At 42.1% G+C, this 26,082-nt stretch overlaps 1 protein-coding gene across 6 annotated transcripts in view; it reads right to left on the bottom strand.

The window, feature by feature from the left end:
* The window catches only part of PDLIM7 (PDZ and LIM domain 7), a 77,959-nt gene that overhangs the window by 40,458 nt on the left and 11,419 nt on the right, over positions 1-26,082 (bottom strand). For 4 of the 6 annotated variants that reach the window (XM_069971315.1, XM_069971354.1, XM_069971324.1 and 1 more), the window contains exons 3-5: positions 11,539-11,690; positions 9,365-9,395; positions 4,797-4,999 (exon numbers count right to left, since the gene is read on the bottom strand). In XM_069971315.1, the coding sequence (XP_069827416.1) occupies positions 4,797-4,999; positions 9,365-9,395; positions 11,539-11,690 (386 nt within the window). Of the gene's footprint in view, positions 1-4,796; positions 5,000-9,364; positions 9,396-11,538; positions 11,691-21,107; positions 21,203-26,082 lie in introns of those variants that run through there. The other 2 variants (XM_069971338.1, XM_069971347.1) reach the window with 2 other exon arrangements.

Genomic DNA, 26,082 nt, shown 5'->3' with positions numbered 1-26,082 from the left:
TGTCCCCCAAACTCTATTAGATACCATAAAACCTAAATAATATTTTTAAAACATACATCCATTGTAATACATAATATGGACAAAACTACTGGGTTCACCTCTTAGGGTTAATGCACATGTCCGCAGAAACAACTGCGAACCCCAACCTTAATTAAAATCAGCACAAAATCTGTGCCCCAATGGCAGCTTCATGGTTAAACAGCTGCATGTAAGCCTTACGTCACCAAGCACAATGCCATGCATCATATGGAGTGACCAGTGGACTTAGGAGCAGTGGAAACATGTTCTGTGGATTCACAATTCTTGCAGAACACTGAGGGATCCGGTAAGCACTGTCTTTATATTATTTTCTATATAACTGCGGCTATATATGAAAAGTTTTCTCATGCCAGATATCCCCTTTAAATCTTCCCAGATATAAGAAGGCTGTTATGACTGCAAACGGGGTACAACTCCATATTCCTGTCTATAGATTTAGAATGGGATATGCTAAAAGATCCTGTGGGTGTCCGCACTGCTTTGTGGCTGCCTGGACCCTTCACACTACTCCTGTAAAATGACTACTGCACAGCAGAAATAATCACTGGTAGACACAAGGATAAGTGACATTGGCATAGTAAATCCACGATCCAGAAATAATGAAAGGGTCAGACAATTTACCACTTGGATATTGGTTGATATTGTTTTTCTATATCATCATGTGTTATGTTTGTTTTTTGGTCTTTTAAAATTGTAACTTGTTAAAAACCTGTTATGATAGATACAATAAAGACTCTATGACACTATGTCAGACACCATGGTAACAAAGAGGATCATGATTTTTTATTTATTTTTTTTACTTATAGAACAAACAAAAAAGTGAACCCAGTCTTGCAAACACATCTTTGTCATGTAGCCATGCAGTCAACTCTATTTAGTTTTGTATAATTCAAATTATTAACAATTCTTTAAACTCATGCACCATACCAGTCTTAGGGCCCTATTCCACCAAACGATTATCGTTTGCATATCATTAACGATTAACGATCTCAAACGACCACTATTGCGAAAGACCTGAAAACGTTCACTCATTTCCATTGAACGATAATCGTTACTTATGATCGTAATTGCGATCGTTTTTTCTTCGCTATTTATTCGCTATTGCATTCGTATCTATTGCGAACGACCGAACGATGTCTTATTCAACGCGAACGATTTGCGAACGAGCAACGATAAAAATAGGTCCAGGTCTTTTAAAGCGATCAACGATTTCTCGTTCGGTCGTTAATCGTTAACTGCATTTCAACCGAACGATTATCGTTTAGATTCGAACGATTTAATGATAATCTGAACGATAATCGTCCAGTGGAATAGGGCCCTTAGTGCTGTAGTACTGTAAGATCTTGCAAGGTTAAAAAAAAGTGAGACTTGCGGAATAGTTTGTCTCCTTCACGAGACTACCAACCTGGTATATGGAGTCTTACCAGCTGTGCAATGCTCCATGGGAAAAGAGTGTGCAAAGTAGTTAATTTCCACAAGTAACAAGAACTTGCATTACAGTGCCACCTACTGGAGGTAACTTTCCTTTTAATCAATGTCAGGCAGCACCCAGCTCTGTGGTGACAAGAGGCAAGAACCCCAAAACAGCTAACTCCCATTTTGGAAGGCTCTTTTTGGAAGGTTTTAAGGCTCTTAAAGGGTCCAACATTGATTTGAAGGTAAGCTACCTCCAGCAGGTGGCACTGTACAGCAAGTTCTGGATAGATCAGAAGTCACTTTGCTAATTTAAGTCTATGCGCATCTAATAGACTTACATGGGGAAATTTACTTTTAATTCATACAGGGGGCACTGTGTGAATCTGCAATGCAGGGGGGGGGGGGGGGCAGAGCCGTCAGCACAATGGAGAAGCAGAACACCTGGTAAGCAGGGGGAACAGGGCAATAATTTATCCTAATCAGCCTTATGCTTGCAGGGTAAAATTACATGGTAACTGGAGTGCTCCTTTAAGTAAATTAAGATAAACAGCAAAAACATCCTGATGTATCACTAATTTATAGCTGAGAAGAGGCTAATGGTGCGTTTACACAACAGATTTATCTGACAGATCTTTGAAGCCAAAACCAGGAACAGACTATAAACAAAACAGGTCATAAAGGAAAGACTGGGATCTATCCTCTTTTTAAATCCATTCCTGGCTTTGGTTTCCAAAATCTGTCAGATAAATCTTCCTGTGTAAACGCACCCTAAGTCCCCCATGGCAACAAAAGTACAGGTGTAATTTTCAGTCTAGTGCAGTGAAGAACATGACATTTCAGTGCTAACTGGTTGCTTTTAAGAAGGTTCGCTGGGTGAGGAACATTATTTTCTTGTTTTTCATCAATGCAACCAAACATATTCACCATGTAAACTTTAGGTTACATTTTGTTGCTTTAAAGTGTCACTGTCGTATTTTTATTATTTTTTTTTTTTCCAGAAATTAATAGTCCAGGTGATTTTAGGAAACTTTGTAATTGGGTTTATTAGGCAAATATGCCATTATCTGCATTGAAAAAGACTTTTCCCAGGGCCCCCCCCTCCCTCCTCTCTTCCATTCACTGCTGATTATCAGGAAATCATGTCTTGTAGCATCAGACGTGCCCCTGTCTGTTCTATGGAGAGGGGAGGTGGTAGGAGGAAGGAGGGAGATTAGTCGGCAGCAGAGGGCAGAGAACAAAGAGGTCAGAGAGGTCAGTGCTGACTTAAGGGGAGATAGCTGTAAATTAACTCTTTGTTGTCCTGTTTTGGTGCCTCATCTCCCTCCACCCCTCCCCTCTCCATAAAGAACAATGAAGACAGGGGGGAAATCGGGTAATAAACCCAATTACAAAGTTTCTTAAAATCACCTGTTCTATTGATTTCTGCAAAAAAATTAAAACGACAGGTACACTTCAACTCCCTGTTTGTCTTGTGACCAGGCAGCTTTATTTCTAACAGTGTTTCTGTAACCTGAAGTACCCCAACAAATAAATGTAGATGAATACAACATGTACTTTATGAGCAAGCATAGTGTACATTTTATGGAGATTATAACTGTGGAACATCGATAGAAACTGAAACCGAGTCTGAATGCCACATGGTAACTTTTACAATCTCCTGTATTTTTACATTTTAAGAAGAACCTTCCATCAGTACAGGCAGTTTTCATTTATCACTGGTGTAGCAGCTTATTATAAGGACAGGTCAACTCGATTACATTAATTTTGGCAATTTAAGAATTACGGTCAAATTAAGTTGAATTGGTGAAACAATTGCACATCTCTAGTCAAGCCAAAAGGAAGTGTATCATACAGCGACACGTAGCTCAGTGGATCTGTCATGAGAGTATGAAGTGCTGCATTGGGGTAGCTTTTTATGGGGACATGTCTACTTTACTATTAGCTAAAACGGTACAACTAAATCATTTGGCTAAAAAGAGACATCAGAGAATAGAGGGGCCACCTAGTTTTAAAGTCTGGTGTGTTCCTGACGAGAGCACACCACCTGCCTCCCCTTCGTCCCTCTCAGTGGTGATTGACAGCTGGCTGCTGTATATCTGCATACACAGCAACCTATCAATCACCGAGGGGAGGGCTGGGGGAGGTGGGGGAGCGCTCTCCTCATAAACACCCAAAAACTATATGACCATGTATTCTCTAAAAATTGTCTTGTTCCATTTTCATTAACATTAAAGCAAAACGCTCTACGTACTAAGCTACCATTATAAAGGCAACAGATACCTTTTTTTTTTTATTCTTGTTTTGTACTTATTATGGTGCAAAAAACATTTTCTTTATTAAAATATAGCTTAGTTTCTGTACAGCTTCTTATTTCACATATAGTGCCATCTTCTGACAGATTTACCATGGACAAGATACTGCATGTATGTCAAAAGAAGGCTGTAAAAAAGAACATTTTTAATAAAAGACGAATGGCGCATAGCCACATGACACTTCCTTTTGGCCTAAGTTATCAATACGCAAATGTTTTTGCCTGAGTTGTCACTATTCTCGCTAAATGCTAATCTTAACATTCACCCATTGTTTAGATAAGTAAGGAGCACAAAAACTATAAGTAAATTAGTGGAACTCTGATCAGGCAACGTGAAATGCTCTTTTCTAGCTCTGAAGGAAATCCATGGCTGACAAAGTGATTGCTGGCATAGATCCATACGAGGATGAGCCTCAGCCTCTTTCAATGGGGCAAATCGGTGTCTTTTGATAACAATAATAATAATAATCATCATCACAATCTTTGTTTATAACTATTTACTGTGCAGAACTCTGGTTATTTTTCTCATATCATCAATTAAATTCCATCAAATCCTGAATATGTGCCCGAAAGTTCACTTTTCACAGGTAATCCTACAGCTGCTTTAACTAAAATGGGCCTTGGTCTGGATACAGGTTCTCTTTAAATGTCAATAAATATTAAGGCAAAACACACATATCTCTCTATATGGGCATCACACATAAAAACTGTGCATGCAAAAAGATGTCGGATCAGCCAAATACAATCAATCAGGATGAAAACGAAATAAGTGATTTGATTGGTTGCAGAAATTGGCAGCGCCATTTTTTTGTTTGCAAATGTTTTTTTATGTATTAGTGTATTACGAAAACAAAACCAACTGCAAGCCCCAGCCTGAGTGAGGATCTGATGTACCAAACTGATAGCTGTCAGATCGGGTCACTAGGCCCATGAACGGGCTGGGATTTGCAGCTACAATATGGATGCAGAAATGTACCATTAAAATGCAGGGTGCAACTGTTCTTTTATATGCAAAAAGATATTCACATACCCGTTCTGATGCTGGGCTTGGGGTGTCGGACTGGTGGTATAAGATGGTGGAGGGGGGTTGTATGTCACTGGCTTGGTAACCTGAGCTACCCGAGAGTTGTCTGGGGGTGGTGTCCCACCACCAAACGGCCGGGCTGTTTTGTTGAGAGATGCACTCGGTGTAAAGTTATACTTCATGCCTTGATTATCTGGAGTAATCACACCCTTTGGGAGAAGACAAGGGGACAAACCAGGCATCATGCAGCCATACTGAGCAATCTGTGCCCCATCCACCCCACCCCCCAATATTTGCTGCCTTATAATTTAGTGACAATCTTATTAGAAGAGAGCATGGCTAGCTATAAGATTAGTGCATGCAAAATTACAAGTCAGACACATACAGGCATATTTATTAAGCTAGTGCCAGGAGAAAGATGTGATCAGTTGCTAGGGGCAATCCTTCCACTTTTTTTCTATAAATCTCATTCACATTACAGATATAAATGTAATAAATCTTGTCAATCAAAAATATAACAATGTGAAAAATAAAGAGGCTACAGTATGTCATAAAGGAAAGTAGTAATATAGCTAATGGTTTATTTAAAAAAAAGTCTGTATCTGAATATTAAGTCAATAGCTTCAAATTAGAATCACATCTTAGTTTTTACCCGATCAAGACACAGAGCAGAATAGATCCTACTGGATGGTAAATGATGCGTTCCATTATGTTCAATGTCTACTTTAACCTCAGTAGCAAAAATAATGCTACAAAAGTCTAACAAAGGCTTATTGTTGGCATCTGCCAATAGAAATGTTAAAAACAAAGGGACAGAATATCATAGAGAGAAATGCTAATTGCAGACATAGCTGGAGGGCTCAGACACACAGCCATATTACAGTATTGTTTTGTACAGAGCTAATAGCACTACCACAGAGCTCTATGGGGCCTCTGATGAATGTCCATATGCCTCTTACTTTATACTGAGAAATAAAGGAATATATAGGAATTAGCAGAAAACAAAACATGACATGTACCATCAGGCTTGATCTGGGGAAAAATATCTCCATACACACAAAGTATGTACTTTTTTAAATTAAAAAATGTCATTTTACAGGGGCCGATTAGTGTGCTGCTGTGTGATCAGACATCCTGCTCTTCAGCAGCTTCTGCGGCTGCTTCCTCCAGAATGATTGACAGCCGGAGGAGACGGTGTGCGAGTGAGCGGGATCACACAGCAGCGTAGAAAGTATGTAAGCACTGCTTGTGTGATATATCCGTGTTGTCAGTTTCCATGGCTGCACGAAGGATACAAGGATTGTTTGCGCAGCCCAGCCACTAGAATAATTGTGCCATGCAAACAAGCATCAATCTCGCTGATTGGTGCTTGTTTGCATCCCTGCACAGCCAAGTGTCGGGCTGTGTAAAATGACCCTATGGGAGGCCAAGAATCAGGCTCAGGGTGGTGTGAATAACAGGGGCCATGTATTAGGCTCCAGGGATGTAGATGCAAGGCTGAGTGGATGTGAATCAGGCTCAGAGGGTGTGAACATGGGGCTTGGAGCCTTGGAGGTGTAAATTTGGCTGGGAGGTATGACTACAAGACTCTCCCACTTTTCCCATATATCTGATTTTCAAGGAAAAGAACAGATAGTCAACCAAAAAGTTAATTCCTATAGCGAATAGAGAGGGGGCATTGGCAGAAAAGGAGAATATCACTGGAAAAATGGGGAAATTGTATAAAAATCTGACATTTTTATACTGAATACAGGTCCTCTTTTTTTCATAGTCATCCAATGTTAATGTTCTTTTATGGCTTTTTCTCTACAATGTGGTCTGAAAGGTCCCTGGAATTCTCCTACTGCATACTCTAATGTACTTTTTCTATCTAAATCAGGTCTACTTTTTCTTCTCTTCTGAAGATTGCACTGGACCTGTGCCATATCTTTAGTTTCCTAGCAATCTTGTGCTGGGGCAATAGGCCAAAGTGTTTCTTGACAAGGCAGAGAAGCTTTAGAAATGCCATGGGATTCGAAGTCACATGTGAATAATAATCCGGATATCAGACATTTTAAGTTTTAATATAACTTTTATTGGATTAACTATTTTTAATCAGCCTACTACAGCCTTGGCTAAAAAAACAGGATTACATCTTTCCAAAGTAAAAATCCTCAAGAATCCAAACCTTTCCATGTTATTGTACAAAAAATATTTTGCTATCTGTGCATCATTCTGCCTAGATACTAGTTTAAATTCTATAGCAAAACATAAATCAGGCTCTACACACACACTATATATGTAATACACACACACACACACACACACAGCGACTTGGATTGTGGTGTTTTAGTGGCATTTCTAATATTCATAGGCTTTTATTAAAAAGTGGCACGCTGAAGGCTTAGGCCTCATTCACACATTCAGTGATTTTTCTGGGCCACAAAACCTCACGATATTATTTCTCTGTGATCCATGGAAAATAATCTGTAATTGCATCCGTTTCGGTTAAATGCGAATAGTATTAGTTTGCATGGATTTGATCCGTGTTTTTTTACTGACAACACAGATGTGACGTTCATGACGTCCGTAAAAAATACAAATCCCATAGACTTCTTTTGTTAATCCGTACTGCAATCACAATCCTCATTAGAGCATGTCCTTTTTTATGGAACAGATTATAGATCAAAATTAAAATGTTATGTGTGAATAGCCGAATATCAATAAATGTGCTCTAAGTTGAACCGTGATTACGGATCTGCAATTACGGACAACTTCATGAGACGTGTGAATAAGGACTTAGTGTTTTTGTCAGGCATTTTGTAGAGAACTACACAAGTTTAAAAAATGGAAACACTGAATGTGTGATTCCAGTTTAATTTAATTATACTTCATACATACTGTTCTACTGCTAAAAAAATTCTAACTGTTGGCAGCCAAGTAAGCAAAAAAAAAAAAAAACTAGAGGCTTTCGTTAACACTGTGTTCTATTAGCAGATTCACTAAGACTGTACTTTAACACATAGCTGGCGATTGTTCAGTAATACAGCAACCATGGCTGCAGTTTACTGTTAACAGTGCATAGACTATAGGGGGCACATAGCCACATAGGATTAGGCCATTTTCACGCCATTCTGTAATGTACACTTTTTCCCTATTATGGGAAACACACATTTAAAAAATGGTTATGCTATTGTTGTTGTAAACAGTATAAAGACCTATTCAATTCCCTACATCTGCTTTAGCTTTAGCTGCCCAGTCATGATGGGACTGCAGGTTTGCCAACCTAACAGAAAAATGTAGTCTACCAATAAAGTGCACTTTGCAATACATTTTATCTGAGTGCAATACTTTATACATTTGTACAAAATAAAAAATGTTTCCCAAAGGCACAGGGAACAAGAAGCATAAAACCACCTACAAGAAGTTTACGTTATAAAAGTATAAGACTATTCAATGTGACATTTAGGTGCGCTGTTTTTCCGTTAACATTCGCGATTGCTATCATTATACGCGGATGTTAATTGCGCCCACACAGAAATGATTTCTGCCTGGATATGCTTTTATGAACCAGTAAACCAATGAGTCAGACATTAGCTTGAATCCTGCACAGGCAAGTTACAGAATGGATCATTCTTGCTGCTTGCTGGGGTTTAGTGAAAATATTGCAGATTTTTCTTATGCTTTTACAGCTATAAATTTTTGGAATGGTTATATAATAGATTTGTGTACTATTTGCTTTATTATGCCTATAAAACGTAGCCGAACATTAGCTTTTCAGTAGAATATTTATTTAGAGGTAACCTGTTACACTGACAGTTCCCACTAGATGCACACTTATACACAGATAGCTAGACTGTGACTACATAGCCTAAAATGTGTGGGCCTTTTCTTACAAAACAATATATCAATGTGCTCAGCGCCTCCTGCTCTATAACATTATGCATGCAGACTGAAATGCATTTTCAATTTTAAAGGTTCCCTTTAAGGTTGTGAAAGCCTCTTAACTCCTTTTTTCTGTACTTCCATTTGTAATACCATTCAGAAACTAGGTTAGCACTAACTGACGGCACAGTTAATATGTTAGGGAGAATCCATCTTTCTCAAGTAACATGTTCCCATGAGATCACCAGATACATTCCCGAAGCTTAGAATAAAACAGCCTGTGTTTATCCTGCAGGGTATATATATATATATATATATATATATATATATATATATATACAGCTCCAGGAATGCAGTGGAAGAGCGAAAGCAGGCACTGTAGGTCAAGCAAGGGATACCTAGGAGACTGGAGCCAGGCTAGCCAAAGTCAGAGATAAAGGGGCATGGTAGAAAGGAGAAAGTTTCTGTGCGCGTTGGTGAATAATGTTATTGCATAGATCAGGAAAGAAGAATAAAGCAAACAGGATGAATTCCCACTCAAATGAAGAAAGCGAGGATAGATAAAAATACATCAGATACAAGTGGATAAAAATAACTACATCCAAGACAACCATAGACTCTTCCCCCTCCCTCATCTTCCCCTGCTTGCAGTCATACAGACAACACCCACACACCATTCATATACTTGTACACCGATGGAGGAAATTTACCTTTGGCTGGTTACTCAGTCCCACTGAGAATCTAAAAAGAGGAAACAAAGGTCATTTTATTTTATCCGAACAGCTGAATGGTCCGTAGATATAATCAGCTAACATAGTTACAAGGACAACATGCTACACTCCCTGTTTTGTGTAATATTAGTAGACATAGGAAGATATGTACATCAAGTAGCCTATGAGCTTTTAGACCTAAAAGGTAAAAGGGAAACAGTGTTAAAAGGGTACTCCAGCGTGGGGGCTATTTTTAGATCTGGCCGGGGAGGAGGTGGCTGAAAGAAAACACGTCCACTCACCTCCCCGGTTCCAGCGGCGGGTCCCGCATCGCGGCACTCCGGTGCCCGGTTCCCGACCGCTTCCGGATCTCGGCCCGAGACATGACGTCTCAGGTCCGCTCAGCCACTCAGTGAAGGAGGCGGGATCTGTTTCAAGTCCGCTCAGATCCCGCCTCCTTCACTGAGTGGCTTAGCGGACCTGAGACGGCACGTCTCGGGCCTGTGTCAGACACCCGAAAGAGGCCGGGAACCGGGCACCGGAGCGCCGCAATGCGGGACCCGCCGCTGAAACCGGGGAGGTGAGTGGACGTCTTTTCTTTCAGCCACCTCCTCCCCGGCCAGATCTAAAAATAGCCCCCACGCTGGACAACCCCTTTAAAGGGGCGTGGCCAGGGAAGTTCATGACACAGGTACTCTAGCCACACCTCTATGACACTTAAGGCCTTGTCCACACTACGTGAAACACTGGCCGTTCAGTGTCAGTAAAGATCATCCCAGCCGGTACTGGAGTGATAATATTCATTTGTGCTGAATTGGGATAAGGGCGCATTCGTGTGCACCCACATACCAATTCACCATAGCTGACAATGGAGAGTGTGGCGGACTCTCTATTGTGTGACCTGTCAGGCTTGCGCGGCCGCTATTCTATTAATAAAGGGTGCACAAAACTGACATGTCAGTTTTTTGTGCGGCCGCTAGGGATCCCGGACGGAGTGTATGCTATAAGTATACACTCTGGCCAGGATTCCCTCAGACTGCGGTGCAACACAACGTTTGTATTAATCACGGCCATTGTTGCAAATCAGCAACAACGGCCATGATTAATACAAAAGTTATGTTGTGTGAACATAGCCTAAAGGGAATCAATCAGCATGATTGTGCTGATATGGTTCCCAGCAGCACAAAATAGATCTACTGTGCAGTTCCTGGAGCACACCAGCCATGTCTGCAGCGTTAGATTTACATGGGGGGTAAAGGTGTTTTATTCTGGAGCATGTAACCAGGAGAGGGGTAGCAACTAGTCATCTGCGTGGGGAGCCACCCATGAGTAGTCACAGCTCTCTGCCTGTCAGAGTGCTCTGTGACAGGCAGAAAGGCCACTAACTGGTGTCTCTGCCTGTCAATGATCCCTGCAGAGGCTGACAAGTAGAGATCTGTGACTAGACACTGCGGCTCCCTGCCCAGATGACTAGTTGCCTCGCGCACGGGATTAAAACTCTTTTTCCTCACCACAAAGCTACCGCTGCAGACACGGCTTGTAGCCTCTAGGAGCTGCACAGTACATGTATACTGTGCAGTTGGACACCATATCAGCACAATTGGTTCCCTTTATGCTATGTTTACACGGAACGATAATTCGCCCGATCGTACGATTAACGATTTGTAAGTAACGATTTTTTCTTTATAACGATCAGCGTTTAGACGGAACGATAGATCGTACGGAAAATTCGTTTTGCGATCGCTTAAAATCGGCGAACGACTGTTTACACGGAACGATCTGCGAATCTTTTGCGAATGACGAACGACGATTTGAAAACATGTTTAAAGATCAAAATGAACGATTTCTCACTCGTCGTTTGATCGTTCGCTGCGTCTACACGTACGATTATTGTTCGATTTCGATCGTTATCGTGCAAATTCGCGCGATAATCGTTCCGTGTAAATGCAGCATATAGATCAGCAATAAAAAGCATTTATTTGGGGGATTAGGACAACAACAATAAAGGTATGAATGGTCTCACTGCTTACATAGCTATGTAGCCATGTAAGCAGTTTGGAACGTCTTTCTGACAGCTTCCTTTTAAATAATCCCAACATATACCACCACTAGACATGGATCAGCAGTCCCAAATAAGCACCCAAGAGTTCCAGGTGTTGTACCCCGTGTCTTACCTGCTCAGAGCTAGACTTAGTTTGTTGCTACAGGCTCGAATCTTGTTCTGGGCTTCAATGTGAGTCATATTTGTGGTGCTTTCGCCATCAATCTGTAGCAACCAGTCCCCAACATTCACTCCGGCCACCTCGGCCTTACCCGCTGGTGTCAGCTGTAATGGAAAGCAGACAGGTTACTTTCACACACATGCATTATTTACTAGTGTACATAGGTCTAGCAATACTTTACTGGGTGTAGTCAAACCTAGCCCCTATTTCCTGATCAGCAGGACAATAGAGGTCACGGCTGCTAGATCTATTCTATTCATAGCATATACAGAGCACTATGTATCTGCAAACAGGCCACGCAGAAAGAATGAGAAATGCTTCTGCCTTCTCTGACAGCCATGTATCCAACTTTAACACAATTCTTGGTGTAGTACTCCTAAGTATAACCTCTGAGATGTGTCTCTTTGTCTCCTCAAAATCAGTCTTGTCACTGCAATTATCCACACTGATGGTTCATAGTAAATACCCTAGGCCACCAGGGCTTCTATTTTTCCTAGCAAACTAGGATGTTCTTAAAAGGGGAGGTCCCAAGATTAAAAGTAACCCCTTATCCACAGAACCCCTTATCCACAGAACCCTCCCATACTCAGACCGAAGGTCAAATGTTGTAGAGTGGCCCATGTTCGGTCATCACTTCATCGACTGTCTATGGGACTTCCAAACATTTCCTAGTTCAGCGCTTGACACTATTTAGCAGTCCCATAGAAAATGAATGGAGAATGTCACTTAGGGAATAAATGACCTCCATTGTAGTGATCCCTATCCTCTGGATGGGGCATAGCTGTAATGCTTTGATATCCTCTTTAAATGCAATTGTTCTATCTGTTTCCCCAATTCCAAAAATTTACTAGAAACCCCGGATATGACACTGAACTGAAGCAATTGCGCTAATATATCTATGGCCAACTGAAGAACATAAGGTAACTAATCTGGGCTGGGCCTCCCCTCCATGGCCCCACAGCAGCTGATCTGACTGCCTCCATGGTATGAGCTCTGTCACTTGGAAGCTGAAATTTATTGATGAGTCCTTAATGATCTCCTAAATGTTACAACCATGCATGGGTTATGATTATGACAATTTAGGCTATGGCAAGCATACAAAATATAGACAGTGTCTTTGCAAGTCAACAGTAAGAGAAAAACACATGGTTGTGTCCTGTACGAGAGCCTGGAAGGCGGGTTAGTATTTATAACTAAAAATTGCACAACCTCAGCACTTCTTACCAGCTACATGACAGCTCTGTCCCACCTGTCTCTTTTATTCACAGTCATCCCCTTGCCCTGTCAGGCCCCATTCTCAACAATCTGGCCCCACAGTTAGTATTTTAAAAAATCCCTTATTTTATCATACAAATTCTTCATAATAACATGCAACTTGAGTCTCATACAGAACGAGTGTATAAAAAATAAATAAATAAAATGTGCAGCCTCACCCTAAGGAAGGCCTGTAGGCATACAACCCTAAACATTCCTAATAGGTTCCCTAGCAGTCATGTTCAATGAGAAAACCTAAATATAGCAGTAAATGTCAATGGGCAGAATAGAACAGATGCAATTAGGAACAATGGTGTTCTTGTTGGGATTACATCATCATTATAAAGAAATCCTGAGCGTGCCAGACTCGACCTATGACATCATTGTTGTGGCTCATAAAACGATACATGTGTGGGCGAGTTTATAATTCTTCATTACTAGATATTAAAAATACTCTAGACATATTTAACCATGGACTGGTAATGTCACAGCCATGCACATATAATGCCTACTCTTCAGATCCTGACCATCATATGTAAGACTGGGCCACACTGAACTCTTCTTCCCTTTGACAGCTTCCCTATATTCATAGGCCACAGCTTAACACTTACCCTGAATGTAACTTTTATGAAACTTGTATGTAAGTTCACTGCACAATCCTAAAGTTATATGTACCTTTCAATCACACTCACAGAATAATACCTTTTCCCAGAAATCCCTTGAATTATTACCATATAACCACACTTCAGGGCATTTTATTAACTGCATGAGATTCTAGGTAAGTTTTTATATTTATTTTATATTTAATTAGAAAAGCAGCATCCAAGATTATTGGTAAAGTGTATACTTAGTCTCTAACACTAAGAGGCACTAGAGATCCCAGATCTTATTGGATACAGGGGCTCTGTCTCATGCTAGAAATCCTACTGATATACTTAGAAGAAATAGTTTTCCCTAGAGGCACGCTAATGGCAGCACTAAGAAAGATCTCCTCGCCCTTCGCATTGAAGTGCAATGTGTTTTCTTTCAATGATCTAAATCAAAAGAACAGACATCAGACATTGGAGTGATCATTGATCAAACAAGAATCAATACATTAACTCTTTATACAGAAATTTCTTTCTTTAAAAGGGTTGGTCTTTTATAGGGTAGTTCATAAAGCTATGCTGTATCACCTGGATAGGGGGCTAACTGATCATCATGGGGGGGAGGGGCTTCCTTTCTTCCCTTCTCTAAGCCTGAGATATTCCCTTTAACTTATCGGTAAACCTGACCTATTAGAAGTACAAAAGAAGAGCCTGTGGAGCCTCATTTAAGAGTCTTGAAACACAGGACTAGCCTGATATCCCTCCGGGAAGGACCCAGCCAAGGGGCAGCTCCTGTAAGGAAACCACCAAAACCACCATATAAAGTGGCCCTATACATCAATGTAATGACAAGGGAAAAACCAAGGCACAGTGCTATCTTTGACTGGTCTCCCTGAGATCAGTGATCTGTTTCTCTAATGGCTCTACTAGGCATTGCTCCCACCTAGCCAAAATGCTGCTCCGCACTGATGAGGGGCAACATCCCGAAACAGCTGTATGTGGATAGATACCTGGCTTTGGTTTTTCTCTTGTCTACACTGACTTATAGGGCCACTTAATATGGTGGTTTTGGTGGTTTCCCTACAGGAGCCACCCACTTGGCTGGGTCCTTCCCGGAGGGATATCTGGCTAGTCCTGTGTTTCAAGACTCTTAAATGAGGCTCCACAGGCTCTTTTGTACTTCAGGTTTACCGATAAGTTAAAGGGAATTTCCCAGGCAGCAATGCCCCTAGGATTTCACTACATGCTCAATCCTAGGTGCTTTAACTAGCAGCCGGCAGTGTCATCTTTGACTGGTCCCATGAGATCAGTGATCTTTGTTAGAAGTACAGCGCAAGATGTTAAACATGAAAAAAATAATGAATACAAATGACGATTGCCATGACATAGGCTTCCATGTTTCTTTCTGGATAGCTGTGACAGATGTCTCTGATGGATGCCATTTGTTGGATAAAGATTAAATTAAATTCCTTAATGCAATTGGAAAGGGTGGAAACATCTGTATGTTTATGAGGCTCATCCTAACAAATCATAGGGTATCCATAAATTAAATGCAAAACAAATGGCCCGGATACTGAATAACAAAAGATTTTTTCCATACAATGTTTACTTAAACTTCACTGTCATATAAATTCCTGTACAATTCAGCAGAATCTGTGTAGGATGGTAGTTGTAAGTGAAAGATCATCGCTCCCAGAAGGCATGTAAGGGGTGTGTTGTGCATAATGTTCCCTGGTAGGATGGGCACTGTGCACTGCCCTAACTGGACAGCAAGCAAGCCAAATGTTTCCTCCGTAAGTGGCATCTGATGACTGAAGAGATCACAGCATGTGAGCCTGTCCGCCATCTCCAGCAACCCTGTGATAATTAAAGACCCAAGGAGACAGATGTACTGGGACTTTAATGTGTGATCCTAAACCTGCCATGAGTGGGCGGTGAATAAAGGAACAAGCTGTACACAGTGCGGCACCCAGAGGAACATATATTAATACTAGTTATATAGAGACGCTTGAGCTGTTCTTCATCACATACCTACATGGAAAAACTGTGTGTCCCCTCCGCACCATAGAAGCAGCAGAACACTTTCCTAAAGGAAACTCGTCACCTTGAAAATGCAGTTCAAATTGCAGGTAATATATTTTAGAGCAGGAAGAGCTGAGCAGATTGATACATATACTGTATTTTTGGAGGAAAGATAAAAATGTAATTTGGGAGTCTAGAGGGCAGTCCTAAATGATGATTGACAGTTATGTTTGAATGTACACGCTATGAACACAGATTAGGACCACCCATTGGACTCCTAATCTAATAAACAGAGATTTAGATGAATAAATTACTAGCCATACCGAATCTTTTCCCAAAAACCTATACATCAAACTGGTGTACAACTGAATTGCTTTTTCAACACGACAGGTCCCAGTTAATACATTTTCACATCTACTAAAAAGTGTATCTGCACTGTGTAAATCTGGTAACATTGCATATCTTGTAGTCTAGGGGAATGTATTCTTAATTTTGGTCCAAACAACTTTAGGCTAGCAATGTACTACATCTATACCAATTCCATGTATAATGCAAATGTTGATGGTAAGGGCATAGATAGAGTTAATGTATTGAATCATGTATTGAAGCATTTCTGTCACGTAATTATCAAGTTATAAGTTTCATCATGTAAATGCTAACACATCCACTTCACAGCCTGGACCGCCAAGCGTCACCACATGGCTCCAATGGGACGATCAGGAAAGGAAGTGTGGTAAATAGCAGGCGCAATAGAAGTGAATTACTATGAGCATCTCATAGATGACACATTTACTTTTAGCATCAATGAAGCAGCCAAGAAATACAAAAGAGTCTGGCACATTCTTAAGCATGCTGTTGGTCTATAGTTTTCCAAAAGTAAACACAGCGAATGGATGTCACCATTTTCTTCTTTACTTTCTGAATAACAAATGTTACTAACAAAATAACCAGAAAACTATGAATGCAAAACCAGGCAGACATATCCATATCATATCTTTTATCCATACCCTATATAGAGAAGGCAATAAGTTTGTCTCAAGTCAAATGAGATTGTTATTAGATCACATCAAAATCAGTAGGATTGCCATCAAATATCCCAAATCTAGTTGCACAGTCCACAATTACATGGCCATGTCATTAGGACCAGTCTACTTAAATATAGCACACTGATTTCCACTTGTTTTCTTACGTATGTGTAATTGGCCAGATGTGGCATCCCTATACATAAGGGGTGTGAGGCTATTCTAGGAATACACTACATATCACTGTAACTTCCATTGCAAAGCTTCTTTGTAGCCACTTTATATACTTAGTCACCCTTTGGATGTGTCACTGATCCCATGATATGCTCTATTATAATCAACGACGCAGCTGAAGCGCCTACCATCTAATTTGTGATATTGGTGACGCAAGTCACATAAGCAGACGCCAATCTACAATAAGGACCACCTACTTCACAGGCCATCGCTGTAAAATGGGAGCGGGGGTGGCGGGATCGAGCCCTTTTCACAGGTCTCCTGGCAACAGTTACCTATGTCACTTATGCTGTGCCCTTGTCTCCCAGGCTCTAACATGGCTTGTCTTGAAATAGCTCTGCTCAAAACAGCAACCTGTTGTGTTCTGTGCAGCCAACTCTATTTTAAAGAGAAGCCTGCGGGGAAGCAAAACTATTGACGGAGGGGGCTGTAATTACCCGAAAGCACTTAGCCCAGACTAACCCACACTAACACAACGCCAGCCTACGGGAAGCTTCTATAGACAAAAACAAAAAAGGTTTCCTTAACACTTTCATTGTCTCGAAAAAAAGGTGGTTAACCTTTTAGTGGCAGAGCGAGCGCTGCTTCTAGAGATGGACAAAAAAAGCATGGAAATACAAAGTATAGCAAACTACAGGAGGCTACTTATGTTTAGTGAAACAGCAATAAATATCTTCCAAAGCACTGGCTCTCCTACCTTTGGGATCTCTCCAGCCAAGCTATTCTTACTGCTCATATCACGCCCTGGCCATATAGAAAGATATTCTCACATACTCAAGCATAGAGAACTACGGTGGAAATTAAATTCCTAAATGTTTAATAATGTCAAACCAAATTACTTACTTATTACAATGCAATCAATTCAGGTTGAAAATAAATCATTATATTTTGTACTGAATTGCACTACAGGTGGTTGGTGCTGGTTCGCCTTGTTTGCTATTACAAATTACTTATATGCACAATAAAAACTAAATTAAAAAAATGTTGCATATTCATAGCATGTAATACAAATTATAAATCAACAAAAAAGTTGAGAGAGACACCCGAGAGCATCAGGTGAAAAAAAATACCATACTATGTGTAAGGGGTAACTGCCCAAAAGGGCCTAGCATACACAATAGTGAAGTGCCAAGTGCAATAAAGTATACATATAAAAAAGGACCACTTTAGCAGAGAGAGTAAATGACAGAAAACGCCCAGCTGTGGTGCCCTATGACCGTTTCAGCAACAATATCTTATTCTGGGGGGGGGGGGGGGGGCAGGGCCGTTTTAATACATTGGTGGGCCCAGTGCACAGCCCTCAAGAGTGGGCCCCCCCTTACCTTTCTGCACATTGTATAATGTACTGAATTTGCCCCCACACTGTATCAAGAGCCCCAATACATACAGTAGTTACCTTATAACACTATTTCCACCATTCAGTGATTACATATTACATAAAAACTGCACTAAACAAAACAGAAAGATATCACCATTGATACCATTACATAATACCGCCACACCATGACCCCTATCAGTACAAGCCTATAACAGAGTGAAGTTACATCCAGTGACTCACCGGAGGCGTCTTCTCCGATCAGAGTCTGTCACCTTTTCTTTTTCTCTCCATCCAGCGTGGGCCACCTTGAAGTCTTCTCCTGGCTGTGAATCTTCTCTCCAGAATCTGCCAGACAAATATTTTAGGCTCCAACACATACAGTAGTTAGGTCCCTTGTACCCCTATACAGTAGTTACACCCCTCTGTACTCCTACATAGTTACACCCCTCTGTGCCTCCATAGTTTTAAGGTGTCCCTGTAGTATATAGACCCTCATGTGCTCCTCCAGTTATATACAGCCCTCCTGTGCGCTCCCCCATTAGTATATAGCCCCCCTGTGCACTCTCCCCAGTAGTATATAGCCCCCTGTGCTCACCCACAATAGTATATAGCCCCCCTGTGCTCTCCCCCAATAGTATATAGCCCCCCTATGCTCTCCCACAATAGTATATAGCCCCCCTGTGCTCTCCCACAATAGTATATAGCCCCCCTGTGCTCTCCCACAATAGTATATAGCCCCCTGTGCTCTCCCCCAATAGTATATAGCCCCCCTGTGCTCTCCCACAATAGTATATAGCCCCCCTGTGCTCTCCCCCAATAGTATATAGCCCCCCTGTGCTCCCCCTCAATAGTATATAGCCCCCCTGTGCTCTCCATAATATATAGCCCCCTGTGCTCTCCCCCATAGTATATAGACCCCTGTGCTCCCCAATAGTATATAGCTCCCCTGTGCTCCCCAATAGTATATAGCCCCTGTGCTCCCCAATAGTATATAGCTAACCTGTGCTCCCCAATAGTATATAACCCCCTGTGCTCCCCCATAGTATATAGCCCCCTGTGCTCCCCCATAGTATATAGCCCCCTGTGCTCCCCAGTAGTATATAGCCCCCTGTGCTCCCCATAGTATATAGCCCCCTGTGCTTCCCAATAGTATATAGCTCCCCTGTGCTCCCCAATAGTATATAGCTCCCCTGTGCTCCCCCATAGTGTATAGCCCCCTGTGCTCCCCCATAGTATATAGCTCCCCTGTGCTCCCCCATAGTATATAGCCCCCTGTGCTCCCCCATAGTATATAGCCCCCTGTGCTCCACCATAGTATATAGCCCCCTGTGCTCCACAATAGTATATAGCCCCCGTTCTCCCCCATAGTATATAGCCCCCTGTGCTCCCCAATAGTATATAGCCCCCGTTCTCCCCCATAGTATATAGCCCCCCTGTGCTCCCCAATAGTATATAGCCCCCGTTCTCCCCCATAGTATATAGCCCCCCTGTGCTCCCCAATAGTATATAGCCCCCGTTCTCCCCCATAGTATATAGCCCCCTGTTCTCCCCCATAGTATATAGCCCCCTGTGCTCCCCATAGTATATAGCTCCCCTGTGCTCCCCCATAGTATATAGCTCCCCTGTGCTCCCCCATAGTATATAGCCCCCTGTGCTCCCCAATAGTATATAGCCCCCGTTCTCCCCCATAGTATATAGCCCCCCTGTGCTCCCCAATAGTATATAGCCCCCGTTCTCCCCCATAGTATATAGCCCCCGTTCTCCCCCATAGTATATAGCCCCCTGTTCTCCCCCATAGTATATAGCTCCCCTGTGCTCCCCAATAGTATATAGCCCCCTGTGCTCCCCCATAGTATATAGCTCCCCTGTGCTCCCCAATAGTATATAGCCCCCGTTCTCCCCCATAGTATATAGCCCCCTGTTCTCCCCCATAGTATATAGCCCCCTGTGCTCCCCAATAGTATATAGCCCCCTGTGCCCCCCCCCCCCCGTAGTATATAGCTCCCCCTCCCATATAACATTGAAAAAAACAAACACTGTTACTCACCTGGGTCCACGCGTTCCTCTTCTCTTCCCTCCTGTGGCCGCACTTCCTCCGGTCACAAGAGGCTGCACTCCCCTTACCCTCGCGCCGACGCTCCAGTGACGTCGGCCGCTAGAGGGAGAGTGCGGCCTCTTGTGACCGCAGGAAGTGCGGCCACAAGAGTGAGTGACTGACAGGGAGGGAGCCAATGGCTCTCTCTCTGTCAGTGTCGCTGCTGCTGCAGCGCTGAAGCGCCGCAGCAGCAGCGGACGGGGGCAGCGGCGGACGGGGGGGCCCTGCAGGGGGCGCCATGGAGGGGTAAGTAGATTACCCATCCATGGCGCTCCCCCCTGACAGGCTGGTGGCCGGAGCCCTGTGCGACCGCACTGGTCGCACATAGCAACGGCCGGCCTGCTCGGGGGGGCCCCTTTAACCAGGGGGCCCGGTGCACGTGCACCATGTGCCCTCTGGTTAAAGCGGCCCTGGGGGGGGGATCAGATTTATTATATGCTCCACAGTTAGACAGTATCCTAACCAAACTACATATAACCTATGTGGCACATGAATATAAATATGCTTAGAATATATACATTTTTTATTTATTAACAATGTTAGTCGTAGATACGTGTCAAAGTAACAACCTCATGAATTCGAGGACCCAGAAACAGTGTACTGCATTCACTTTGCCTCACATCCTTCCATAGTGCATCCTGGTGCCATCTTTTCCAAGCACCTGGTCATCCACATGAGATAAATGAAAAAAAAAAGATCAGGCCAACGTCTAACCCCCAATAACACTTCCAGCCATTTACACTTCAGTGGCTGTTCTGTGGAATCGGACCAGAGTGGGTAAGCCTTAGCTCCTCATACCCATCAATGAGTCCATGAGTAGACAATACCCTGTTGCTGGTTTACCAGCTGTCCTTCCTTGGAACAATTTTGGTAGGTACTAACCACTGCCTACTAGGAACTCCTGACAACTCCTGCCATTTTAGAGATTCTCTGACCCAGTCACCCAGCCATCACAATTTGGCCCTTGTCAAAGTCACTCAGATACTTACTCTTGCCTATTTTTCCTTCCTCCAACACATCAACTACAAGCATTGACAGTTCACTTGCTGCCTAATATCCACTAGGACAGCATAAATCTCATCAGTGAGTTACCATGTCACTTGCTGATATGGACATATGGGGGAGATTTATCAAACATGGTGTAAAGTGAAACTGGCTCAGTTGCCCCTAGCAACCAATCAGATTCCACCTTTCATTTTCCAAAGAGTCTGTGAGGAATGAAAGGTGGAATCTAATTGGTTGCTAGGGGCAACTGAGCCAGTTTCACTTTACACCATGTTTCATAAATCTCCCCCATGGACTTCATAGTGGTGTACTCTTCCACATGCGTCCTTATATTACCTTCAAATTATTGGCTGGTATGTAATATATTTCCACTGCAGCCATTGCCTAACAGTTAATCCTGGGGTATAGAACTTGGTAAAATAAAAAAAAGTTCCAAACCATGGTCCAGACACTGCTTCTAGTTCCTGTGTGCACTGCACAAAATAGATGGGGGGGGGGCACTGCAGGTCCCTTCTAGCACACAACATTTCAATAATACTGACTACTTGCCTGAATTGGCATTAATATCTACAGTGAAATGTATGGCTAAACTTTATCCAGGGTAAGCAGGGCTGTGGAGTCGGTAAGCTGCAGCTCCGACTCCGACTCCTGAATTTTATCAGGACCGACTCTGACTCCCGACTCAGACTCCTGCTCCTTCATAAATGGCCAGTCAGATACCAGGGGAGTTATTTATCATACTGGCTCAGCAGCTTCTCCCTAATGTCCTACATGATCCTGTGGCAACTTCTGAGTGAATAAAGGAATACTGTATATAAGCAGGTTCTCCTGTGTGTGCAGAGGATTCAGCCAGTCTCCAGCCTCCATGTCCTGAACAACTCAGAACTAGACTAGATGGAGCAGGTGGTTTTCCTGCTGACATTCTTCAAGGTTTCTAACTAAATATTCACCATACATAAAGAAACACTGCTAACACTGCAAAATCCCTGTGATACAGAGGGGTCAGCCATACTGATAGAGAGGGGTCACACATAGTGATGTTGAGGGTCGCTGTGGGGGCAAGCAATAGCACACACACACACACACAGCCTGCTGCAGCCATAGCATACACACACAGCCTTCTGCAGCCATAGCACACATACATACATATACACACACACGCACAGCCTGCTGCAGCCATAGCACACACACACAGCTGCTGCCATAGAACACTGAAGAAAAACACACAATTTTCTCCCAGAGAGGAAACACCATACTGAGGACAGAGGCTACTGCTACCCTACTTATGTCTTCTCCTCCTCTATATTACACAGGATATCTTCATATTACACTGCAGCTCATATACAGTCATCCAGCGTCCAGGAAGAGACCAGCACAGATCTCCCCCTACACAATGGACTCTTCCAGCTCAGAAACAAACTGCCAAATAGTGGCTGACTACTTTTCCCCGACCATTCCTATTTAATAGGGCCAGTGTCCTATTAGAATGTTGCTCATAAAATATATTGATGAGCAAAACTTATAAAATTCATATCAAAACTCAATTTTAAATTTTTTAAAGATTTTTTTAAAGCTGGAGTCAGAGTCGGTATATTTTTTTCCGACTCCAACTAAGACTCCAGCCAAAACTAGCTCCGACTCCGACTCCACAGGGTAAGGATTCAGTTTGATGACCTATCCTTGTATCTACATGACTTGGATACTCTCTGGCACACTGCCATTGCATGTAATAGGTGCCATAAACCTATTTATATTACAACTAGACGGACTGAGCCAGTAAAGGCGGAGAATTCACACAGGATTGTCATTATAAAACCTCTTCATTCCGAGTGACCAACTCTTCTATGGCAAAATAAATCTGCTGCACAATGGTATAAACTAAATGAAAGGCTTACAGGTAGACAATAGGAACCTGGAAATTGGAATGTATACTGTACTAGCTACACAGAATTAGGATTATAACTTGTGTAAACTGGTTTCTTTTACTTGGATGTACTAGATACATAGGGCTTGCATGCTGTGCTTCTTTCTGATCTCTGTTAGCAGCATTTAGAGAAGCATGTTCTCCTTACAGGCATATATTATACAAGCAATACTGCCTGCAAGCAATAAGGTCACAAGATGTCGCTGTCTTCTTTCTGATCCATGTCTCAGAACAGCGCTTAAGAATACAAATAACTCCTTCAGCTCCAGGAAAATTCATTTATGTTACTAGATAATTCTAGGGATAATAGACAATACCAGCTGTCCCCAAAAAAGGCGCTACAATTCTCTACACACAGCCATCATAATACTACTTAGACTCTATTCAGAAAACAATACTGGATCTGTAGCATCACAAACACCAGCAGTATCCGGAGACTCCACTGACCTAGGTTCCGAGTAATATACTAAGTGAAACATAAGTGTTCATACTGACACAACTTTTATAACTTCTAAAAATTAGTGACTTACTCTTTACAGCAACTGCATATAGGAAAGTGTGAAGCCTAAACCCACTGAAAGATGTAAAATCTGGAGAACTGTATAAGGGCTCTCTACTGTATAGGGCACTATTGGGAGCTAACTACTGTGTGAGGGATATGTACTGTGCAGGGGCACTACTGAGGGGCTAATCATTGTGAGGGGTCCATTATTGACAGTTGGCTAAAGACTGTGTGGACAACAGCGCCTCTTTGGTCAATAGTCAGGGGGCTGGCAAATAAACCAATGAGATGCTTCAGCCCTTGGGCACCCTAAGTTTTGCCTCCTTTGCACTATCCTGGCTAGAATAAAAGTTATTTGTATTAAAATACACAAATGCTACATACGCTTTAAGCTGTTTCAAGAAATATGAGCATAATTAGCCCTGCTACAAACCCACTAAGACCACATTTATACTTTCTTATAGTCTGTGTCTGTTTCTTTAGTGTGTGTGTGTCTGTCCCTGACGTAAGAATAAACCTTATCTTAAGCCATATTGTGTTTCCTTCCTTCAGTTTCCTGAACAAGTTCTCAACTTATCTAACTAATAATAATGACACCTTCTAGACACATAAGCATGAGAAACTGTAAAAAGTACATAGATGTACTATGGAAGGCCAGACCATGTAATGCCACTCTGTCTCCATTGCACCTAATATAAGTCAAGCTGATCCACCACCATAAGCAGACATCTATAGTGGATTGCAGATCGCAGTAGGTTACATGCCACAATAAGATCATATTCATTTTCTTTAAACAACATAACACTACAATCCTTGGCTGGATGACTATGTAGCTATGTGACACATCTTTGGCTACTCTTGTCCCTGAAACTGAAATCCATTCCTACTACGAGTTGGCCCACAGTTGTTACTGTGCCAGTGTTTTCCTGCACAAATGAAATGTCATTGGAAGCAGTGAGCAGGCACCGGGCACCAGGAACCAGCAGCTATGGGGGTGAGTATGCCTTCTTTTTATGTTAAAACCCCATACACTCAATGCTAAAACATTTCTTATGCCCAAAGAAACCCCTTTAACCTCTTGCCTACAATAAATTTTAAAATTAATATGCTACAGATAATTTAACAACTTTTGTCTATTAATAGATTGATCTCTTTGGGGTACAATCTACAGAAAAGCCAATAGCCTTATTTGGGAGCATGGAATATTAAGTAGATTAAAAACACAGGAAGCTAAAAAGGTTCCATTGTAATGATGAGTAGAATGGACTTACATCTGTCTGGGCGTATTTCCACCTTCCTTCCATAATAATCTCTCACATGAGATCACTGCTTACAATCTAGTGCCAAACGTACTTGTTATTCCCGAGATTATAACCCTGAGAAACCACTAATGAACTTATAATATATATTATTGCACATAATTGTAATATTCTGGCAGTAACACACCGCAACACTATTTTAGGGACGCGTGCAGAATGCATGGGGTCAAATAGCGAATCTTACAAGAGTCTACAAACCAAAAGGGAAAAGGGGAAAAAAATGACAAAACTGGAAATACTGTGTATCAGACATAACATTAAAGCCACCTGTATAATATTGTGTACAATATCCTTGGACCAAGTCCACCAGACCAATGGATTCTACAAGACCTCTAAAGGTGCAGAAGTTGTGAGGTGTAGCCTCTATGGATTGGACTTGTTGTTCCTGCACAGCCCATAGCTGCCCAATGAATTTGCAGTCTACGCTTTACAGTGAACTCTTTATCATGTCCCTTATACCATTCTCGAACACTCTTTGCAGTTAGGCATGTTCTAAACAATCTGCAATGTTGTAGATTGGCGCTCATTTGGCGAGCCTATTACAAGGCTTGATGTGCAGGCAGGGCTACATGAATTAATGCATAATTTATCAGCCACACATCCCCTATTACACAATGGGATTGTGACAAGTCAAAACAACATGATCACAGATTTCTTGCCCCAATACCAAGGGCAATATCGTCTGAATCACCCAGTGTCATAGGGCTCTATTTTCAAAGATTTGCCCATTATTTTCCCAAATTTCTTGGAGCATTTGAATGTGGGCTTACTAATACCTCAGTAACATGTATTCGATGTAAAAACATAGTAAATTCTATGGCTATAGCCTCATGAAATCTGTGACTTGTGAAAGTACCCATAAGGGTGCGTTCACACGTACAGGATCTGCTCAATTTTTAACCCTTAAGGCTATGTTCACACTACGTAAAAGTACGGCCATTGTTGCCGATGGCAACAACGGCCGTACTTTTGGCGCGGTGGAACAATGCCTTACTTTCAATGGGATCCCGGTCGGAGCGTATACACTCCGGCCGGGATCCAATACGAGGCCGCAAATAACTGACACATTCAGTGAATTCCGACCGCAGAAAGCCTTGTCAGTTCACACAGTAAATCGAGCGGCTCCGGCCGCTTGCTTTACTGTGTGCTATGGGAAGATGATCTAGCCGGTCTCTTACGTAGTGTGAACATAGCCTAAAAATGGACCCTTAGGC

Source organism: Dendropsophus ebraccatus, chromosome 1 (genome assembly GCF_027789765.1).
Source record: "Dendropsophus ebraccatus isolate aDenEbr1 chromosome 1, aDenEbr1.pat, whole genome shotgun sequence".
In the NCBI taxonomy this organism is placed as follows: Eukaryota; Metazoa; Chordata; class Amphibia; order Anura; family Hylidae; genus Dendropsophus; species Dendropsophus ebraccatus.
Note: the sequence above shows the minus strand (reverse complement) of the source record. Positions and strands in the feature narration are given on the sequence as shown.